At 15.5% G+C, this 9,626-nt stretch overlaps 1 protein-coding gene across 1 annotated transcript in view; it reads right to left on the bottom strand.

The window, feature by feature from the left end:
* Positions 1–6,524, bottom strand: part of LOC128951656 (stearoyl-CoA desaturase 5-like) — a 45,663-nt gene extending 39,139 nt beyond the window's left edge. The window contains exons 1-3 of the mRNA XM_054296903.1: positions 6,167–6,524; positions 3,966–4,529; positions 2,946–3,242 (exon numbers count right to left, since the gene is read on the bottom strand). Of these exons, the coding sequence (XP_054152878.1) occupies positions 2,946–3,242; positions 3,966–4,529; positions 6,167–6,503 (1,198 nt within the window). The 5' untranslated portion in view covers positions 6,504–6,524. The remainder of the gene's footprint in view (positions 1–2,945; positions 3,243–3,965; positions 4,530–6,166) is intronic.
* Between the last annotated feature and the right edge of the window lie 3,102 nt (positions 6,525–9,626).

Raw genomic sequence — 9,626 nt, forward strand, 5'->3', positions numbered from 1 at the left:
ATACTGTCCCTTATTTTTTAAGTCAAAATAAATTTATCAGTATTTGTTAATTTAAAAATCTATACATTGAAAAAACAATTATTTGTTTATTTTTAAATTATGTAAAAATAATTGTTTTGTTTTATAAAAATAAAAATTTAATTTAATTCAACTTTTATAGTTGATTATTAAATAAATTATGATTAGTAAAAAATAGGAAAATCATAATCATAATAATAATAATACTATTTAATTTGGTAACTGTAATTTAAAATATTTTATAAAAATCTAAAGTTTAAAATTAACTTATTTAACTTTTTAACTTGAATATAAGCTAAGATTTAATTAATTTTTTTTATAAATTTTTATTTAAAACTAATTTCTCATTGAATTATTTTATTATTATTATTGTTATCAACAATACAGTATATATTGTAATAATAAGCTATAATGCATATTATTTTATTTTTTATAAAATTCATACTTAATTTATTATAGTATTTATTATAATAAAGTATTTTAGAGTAATAGTAAAATGTAATATTAGATAAATTTTTTTTAAAGATTATTTAAATTTAATTTATATTGTATCTAGATTAGTTAGACAAATGGATAATTTATTATTTTTATTTATGATAGCTTAGAAAAATTATTAATTAATAAAAATTATTAAATTATTAGTTATCTAAATAAATTAATTAGTGATTATATATTTAAATTTATTTAAACTTAATAATTATTTTTTTTAAAAAGTTAAAAAATAATTAAAAGTTTTGTATTAATAAATAAACAAGCTGTAAAATTTATATAAAAATTAAATAATAACTATTTAGTAAAATTATTATTTTAATTGTTTAGTATTAATAGTTACCCTGTATTTTATTGTATATACTATTTTTAGATAAATTGCAAATATTTTTAACATATTTTAAATATATTAAATTTAATATAAAATATGATTTTTTTACTTAAATCAAGTATTTATAATCATTAAAATTAATTAAAAATACATTGACAATAAAATCAATTTATTTATTTTTTAGAAAAACAATTATCTAATAAAAATATTTTTATAACATTATACTCATAAACTATAAGTAATTTATAACTTTTTTTAAATAATTTTTTTACCAAAAAAATTTAACAAATGTTAACATAACAGCTAATTAATATAATAACTATATTTTCATAAGTTTCATAAATTAGATTTTAAATAATTAAACTGTAAATTTTACATTAATATTAAAATATTAACTAATCATTAAAATTGTTTAATAATAAACTAGAAAAAAACAAAGGAGAAATTATTATAGTTTTTATTGAAAATACAATTATATTTATTATATTATTTTAGTTAAAAAACTAAATATTTTTATTTGAAGACAAAAACAAAACAAATATACTTTTTTTTGAAAAATAGTATTAAAATTAAAACAATTGATTGTTTTGAATAAAATTTAGTATAAAAAATAAATTTTATTTGAAAACTGTAACTCAGATTAATTAATGTTATTTTATGATTAAATGTAAAATATTGTTATTATATTAATTATTACAAAAGAATTTATATTTTATTACATTTTTTTAATAAAAATTTTAACATAATTTTATAAAATAGAAAAATGTTAATAATATTATATACATAATTATTGAATAATTAAACAAACAATTAAAAGTATTAAATATATTTTTAAAAATATTACTTAAAATATTTTATTTTAAATATAAATAAATTTTTGATAATTTTTTTTAGACTATATTGATTTTAGTTTTTAATTCAATTAAAACTGTGAAATTTTAACCTAATAGAAACATTTCATTTATAACTATATTTTAAAAAAAAATAATTAAAATATTTTACAACTACTAGTTAATCATATATTTTATGTTTGCTTAATATATAAATTTTTATGTATTAATTAATATTTATAAAAACAAGATTAAGATATTATTTAATCATTATATTTAATTAGTTAAATATAATTGTAATTATAGATTGACAAACAATTAGCCATTAAATAAGTTAATAAGTTTGAGCACAAAGGTGGGGGGGGGGGGGGGGGGGTAGACTAAATTATAGGTAGGTGCCCATAGCCCAGGCAATTGCATATATAGTATTAGTAGTCAATATAAAAATACATACTGTATATATCTATTAAATTTAAAATTGATTCAGTATGATTTTGGCCAGGTATGTAAATATATATATATTAATTAATTTAGTAGTATTTTTTAAAAAAAATAATTAATTATCAATTTAAATAGTTATTTAAACTACCTTTTTTAATTGAATAGTTAATTATTTATTGATTAGATTTAAATATTTTTTCAATGTTTTTACTATATATTTTAGTTATTTATTAATAAATATAATTTTATAATTATAAATAATTATAAAATTATAATAGTTTTATTATATTAAATTTGATTATCATTTTTTTTTGATTAATTATTAATTTTGCTAATATTATATTAATATTTTTATTAATTAATAAAAAAATATATATTTCATTAATTATTATGATGATTATGATAATTATTTTAACAAATAATTTATTTATTTGTTATTCATAAATAATACTAACAAACTTATAAATATATATTTTTAAAAATTTTTAGTATTTATAAATAATGTTGTTTTTTGGAAAAGTATAATTAAATAATATTTGTGTTTTATATTTTATAATTTTTATTAAGTAAATAATAATAATATTTTTTATTTAAATAAAACCAAAAATTTATATAAAAAAAAATAAAATCATTTTTAATAAGTAAACCTAAAAAAAACCTAAATGTGTGTAAAATATAAATGTTTTTATACTATAATTGGTATTATATTATTATTTAGTAATAACATAGTAAATTTTTAAAAAAAAATTTATAAAAAAAAACTAAACTATAATATAATTTTAGTTTTATTATTATTAGCATTATTATTAATAATTGATAACAACAACAAAATTAGCATGCTAATTTAATCAATTTAACACCATATATTACAGTCAATGGCCAATACAATATAGTTAATCCCAATAGTATATCTAAAAACCAGTTTATTTTCGCACGCAATTGATTTGTATCACCGGTTCGGTGAGTTCGAGACCGGATAACACTTGCGGATACTTTTTTCCTATCGTAAGCCCAACCGATTCGGGCAAACCCATCAATCAATAGTGTTGTCGGATTGAATGTCTGTTCCCAACTATACTCAGATCCCGAATAGTCCTGCGGAAAGGCGTGATGATAGTTGTGATAACCGCCGCCTAAATATAAAATAAAATAATAAATAAATAAATTGTTAATTAATAAAAATAATTAGATTATTAATAAAAATAAATTAAATAGTTTATAAATAAAACTAAATAATTATAATAGTTTAGGTTAATTATAATGGTATAAAGTAATAATTACTACTAAATAATAAAAGTTTATTAATAAAAATAAACAATTAGTTTATTAATAAAAATAAATTAAATAGTTTATAAATAAAACTAAATAATTAGATTATTAATAAAACTAAATAATTATAATAGTTAAGGTTAATTATAATGGTATAAAGTAATAATTACTACTAAATAATAAAAGTTTATTAATAAAAATAAATTAAATAGTTTATTAATAAAAAATAAATAAATAGAAATTTATTATTTTTTATATTAGTATTATTAATATTATTATTAGTTAATGTATGAAAATATTTTTTTTGAAAATAATTAATGAATTATATTTTAATTAATTAATTACTAGATTATTCCCCATATTTTTTTCCCCATTACTCTAATTAGTAATTTTAAGATATCTATAAAAAAAACTTATTATAAATAATATAAATTTTATAAATCAACAAAAATGCTTAAAAAATATTTACTTAAAAATCAATTTTTATATTAGCAATAAGTATAATTATTTTACATTAAATACTTATAATTATATATAATTAATAATAGTAACTATTATTTAAATTATTATTATTATTAAATACTAACCGAAAGCCAAATAAATTAATACTGAATTATCGGTCGGTTGTATAGTAGTATCGTAGGGCCGATAGCCAAACATATGGGCCACTGAATTAACTAGCCATGTATAATGCAATAGTATAACATAAAACAATATGTTCATCGAGGACAGGTAGACTAAATCAACAACTACCTGTCCACCATCACTACCATCACTACCATCACTACCAAACAACCAATAGGGTATACCAGTAAACATCATACCCCTAACCAATACAACCCATAGGCTGTACAGTTTACGTTGCCAATAAACAATAGGATCCTGGTCTAAATCGGACATATCAATAGTGGGTACTTTGGCCAGGTAGGCCGGATGACGTTTGTAGAATAGCCAACCTATATGTGCCCATAGAAACCCACGGGAAACGTTGGTCGGATCGGCATCCGTGTCCGAGTATTTATGGTGTAGCCGATGTTTCAGTGACCACTCGTATATGTCCTCCTGTATGGTTGCCGTTTGCAGGGTGGCCAGTATTAGCCGCAATGGCCACCGTGCTTTGTACGACCGATGAGACCATAGTCGGTGAGCACCTGTAGTTTGATTTTAAAAAAATATAATTTATTTTTATGTATAGAAATTTATGTAACATTTTTGTTTGTTTGTTTGGTTTTATGGGACAACTATGACATTAATTAATTAATTAATCAATTTATTTAATTAACTAATTATTTATTTAATTAATTAATTAACTAATTATTTATTTAATTAATTAATTAACTAATTATTTATTTAATTAATTAACTAATTATTTATTTAATTAATTAACTAATTAATTAACTAATTAACTAATTATTTATTTAATTAATTTATTAATTATTTTTTTCTGAATCAAATAGATTTTTTAAAGTATTATTATTAAGTTATAGATTGGATTTTTTTTTGTTGTAAATTTTTTTTAGTAATGTTTAGTTTTATTTTATTTATGTAGAAATTTATTCAATTTTTTTGTTTGTTTTGTTTGATGACAACTATGAGATTAATTAATTAATTAATTATTCAAATTAGAGTAGATTTTATATTATTTTAAAAGTTTAAATAATAAATAACAAATATATACTTATAACTAACTACAGTAATAATCATATATATATTTCCATTATTTAAACTATTAATTTTGTTTGTTTAATTAAACTAGCAAGGTTAACCTAATACTGTTTGTTTTTTAAATTATAAATAATTATAGTAACTATTAATACAATGATTAGTGTATGTAAATTTATTTTTAAAAACTGTAAATATTATTATTTTTTTAAAATATATATTATGTATATAATTAGTGATTTTTAGTTTGTTTAGTATATTCCAGAAAAATCTAGATTTTTAATATATATATATATTATTTTTTTGTTTAAAAATTTTAACATAATTTTTTTAAATAATTTATATATATACTGTATATAATAAATATATAATTATTAGTCATTTTAGTTTAAATATTTGTAGGATTTAATTAATTAATTACAATAAATAATAAATTTAACATATATTTACATAATTTAAATAAACTAGCAAGTTTTCAATTAATATAACTGTGTACTAAAACTTAACTAGACAAAAAAATAAAAACATAACATTTTAATTTTAAAAAAAATTTAAAAATAATAATTATAGTTAATAACTTGTCAATAGTTTAAAATATTTATTACCATATAATATAAACTATTGTTATTATTATTTTCAATTAATTAAACTGTAAACCAAACATAATTTAAACATCACATTATAATTTAAAATTTGAAATATACTATATTAGTATTGTTAACATAAAATTTTTAAATTTTATAGTTAGTATACTAGAAACATAAAATATTATATATTATTATATACAATATATAATATCAATATACGGTATATATATATATAAATTAATAATAAATATAATCATTACTAACTACAGTAATATTTAAATATATAATATGTAATAATGTATATGTAATAATGTATATATAAATATTTATTTATTTCCATTATTTAAATTAATTAATTTTGTTAGTTAATTAAAAATATCAAGGTTAACTGTATAAGTTTAATATATATATATATAAATAATTATAGTAACTACAATAATAAGTGTATTGAAATTTATTTTAAAAAACTTATTAACTACAATTATATTTAGTTTAAATAATAATAATAATAATAATAATAATAATAATAATAATAATACCGGCAATTATGCCAAACATGCACATTATATTAGCAGTTACATAGTATAGATTGATAGCCAGGTCACGGTAGCCACCAAGGGGTCGACTAAATAATAGGTAGGCGCCATAGCCAGCAATTATATGTATAGTCGATAGAAATAATACATAAAACCATTCAATTTGAAATTGGTGCGGGATGATTTTATCGGGTCGTATATAATGTTGTTTTAATTTATTAGTATTTTTTAAATCATCATTATCAATTACATTATTATTATTATTAGCTAGGTTATTATTATTATTATTATTATTGGTGATTAATTTTAATTTTTTAACATTATTTAATCTAGTTGACATTATTGTTAATTGACATTGTTTATTATTACATTCAACAATTTGTTGATCATTAATTTTACACATTTTTAAAAATTAATTATTATTTAATAATATTGTTTTTTTTATAAATTTTAAAAGTTAAATAATATTTTTATTTTGTTTTATTTTTTGATTGATAATGATGATGATACTAATTATTACTTAATTAAATAAATTAAATAATAATTTTTATTATTATTAGGTTGGTAACAAAATTAAATTAAAATTTTAAATACTGTTAGGAAATTTTTTAAGTTTTTAATTTTTTCAAATTTTAGATTAATTTTAACACGTTGTTAATCACAAAAATTTTTTTTAAAAATTAAAAATATTTAGTAAATTAATTGTAACAAAAAAAAAATACACGACACATATTTACAAATACATAATTACATACACATAGACACACAAACACACATTAATTATTATATTTAATTTAATTTAATTGTTTTAATAAATAATTTTTTTATATTAACATTTAACTATATATATACAGTATATATACTGTATATATATAACGTCAAAAGTGTGCGTGAGTTTATGCATGTAATATAATACTCAATGATTTATATATATATATTAAATATATACAGTATATATATATATTAAATAAATCAAAAAAAAATTAAAATAAAACTAATAATGATTTTTTTTAATTAAAAGTAATGCACGTATATGTATGTGTAATACTACAACAACAAAAAATGTACATGTATATTTTTGTTGTTTGATATTAAACTATTGCACTTTAACTATATATATATATATATACTTTAACACACCTTAAATAATATAAATAAATAAAAATTGTACATGATAAAATTTATAATAAAATAAAATATTTCAATATGTATGTGTCAATCATAAATCAAGTTAAACTGTAATACTATTATTATTATTATTATTAATACTATAAATAGATATAATTTTGTTTTATATTATAAACAATTAACACATTAGATTTAATAAATATTATTATTATTATTATTATTATGTATTTAATGTAATAATTTTTTGTTATCATTAAATAAGGTTTTTATTGTAACAATTTTTTTTTGTTTAYATATAACAATAATATACTGTAATAATAATAATCTATTAAACAATAAAAAAAAATTTATATTACAATATATTTGTTATCTAACATTAGTACTAACATTATAATAAATCTATATATTTATATATATATATATATATATATGATATATAATATTTTAACCATATATGTACAGTATATATACAATACATTTATATTATATATATATATATATCAAATATTACCATGACAATCTTATTATATATATATATATTAATATATGTTTGTGTGCTATATTGATAAAAAAATAAAATAATAATAAAATACAATAAATAATAATAAAATCACTGCCGTAGCAATAATACAATATATATATATATATATTGTATTATAAAATATTATTATATTAGTTGAAAATAAATTTCAATAATATATTTTTATATAATACATTTAATCTTTATTTATATATATATATTGATTAAATTTAATTGCAACATAATGATAATATAAAAAAAATTGAAAATTGTATGATTCATACAAATTTCAAATATTATTACACACACACACACACACACATAATGATAATATTAAAATTGATAATTAAAAAAAATATATATAGATTTGTAAACTTGATATTATTGTTATTATTATTACAATAATTTTCTGTAATATTATTATTATTATTATTATTAAAATAAATTTATTATATTACMAACAAAAAATATTATTGTTAAATAATATATTTATTTATTTTTTTATAAATAATTAATTACATAAATATATATATATATTATTGTTATTAAAGCTATTATTAGGCTTATAGCCAATAATACTATTATTATAAAAACATTAATTTATATATATATATATATTTAAATGAAAACATTATCTATTTTTGTATTATATATATATATATATTGATTATAAAAAAACAATTATAGAGTAATAAAATATAAATTAAAATATATAACAATATATATATAAAATGATAACTAATTATCTATTATTATATTGCAATTTAATTATTATATGTTATATCATAATATTTATATGATATAGAATATCATATAATTAATTTTTTATTTTCAACAAAAAATAATAAAATAATTAATATTAATTATGGCTTATAAATAAATGCAATTTCATTATAATTTTGTAATATATTATATATATATATATATATTTAATTGTTTAAAAAAACTGTAAAACTAAATAATAGTTATTATTTAATAATATAGTTATTAATTTAATAATATAGTTATTAATTTTATTTATATCAAATAGATGTAAAACGTAAAAACCAAATTTTTAATAAGTAAATAATTTAATTTTTTTTATTATAAAAATATAATATGTATTAATAGTATTGTTTTATATTAAATTAATTATTATATATATATTAATATATATAATAATTAATTTTAAATTTTTCTAGTTTATTTTTATTTACTTTAAACTTTAATTTTTTAATTATATATATATATATTATAAAATTGATATTAAAATTATTGAATGTGTTATATATATATATTTAATTTAAAATTAATAAAACAAATTATATTATAAACTATAATATTTAAATATTTAAAATTTATTTTATAATTATTACATTTTAAAAAAAAAATAAAAATATTTTTATTAAAAATAGATGACGCTATATATATATATATATATTATTTTTAATACAAAATTTTAAAACAATATCATATGACATAGTACGATGACATTGTAATTTTTTTCTAGAAAAAAAAAACTAAAAAAATATATATAAAAATTTACAGTATATGTAGWTTGTACTGTATATATATATATATACTATGCKAMCACCCCTCCTCCCCCTTTAGAMACACACACAAGTATTACGTAATATATGGCACKWCTATATACAGTACAGTGTGTGTGTGTATGTGTAGAGAGAGAGTATATAAAATGGACAATCATGAAACAACGTTACAAATAAAATAAAATATTTTACACACATACACATATACATACATATACACACACATATATACACACACACATACACACATATACACACACATACACACATATACACACATATACAC

This window comes from Oppia nitens, unplaced genomic scaffold (assembly GCF_028296485.1).
Source record: "Oppia nitens isolate AA-2021 unplaced genomic scaffold, nextdenovo-longstitch-racon4-pilon3 scaffold1_pilon_pilon_pilon, whole genome shotgun sequence".
In the NCBI taxonomy this organism is placed as follows: Eukaryota; Metazoa; Arthropoda; class Arachnida; order Sarcoptiformes; family Oppiidae; genus Oppia; species Oppia nitens.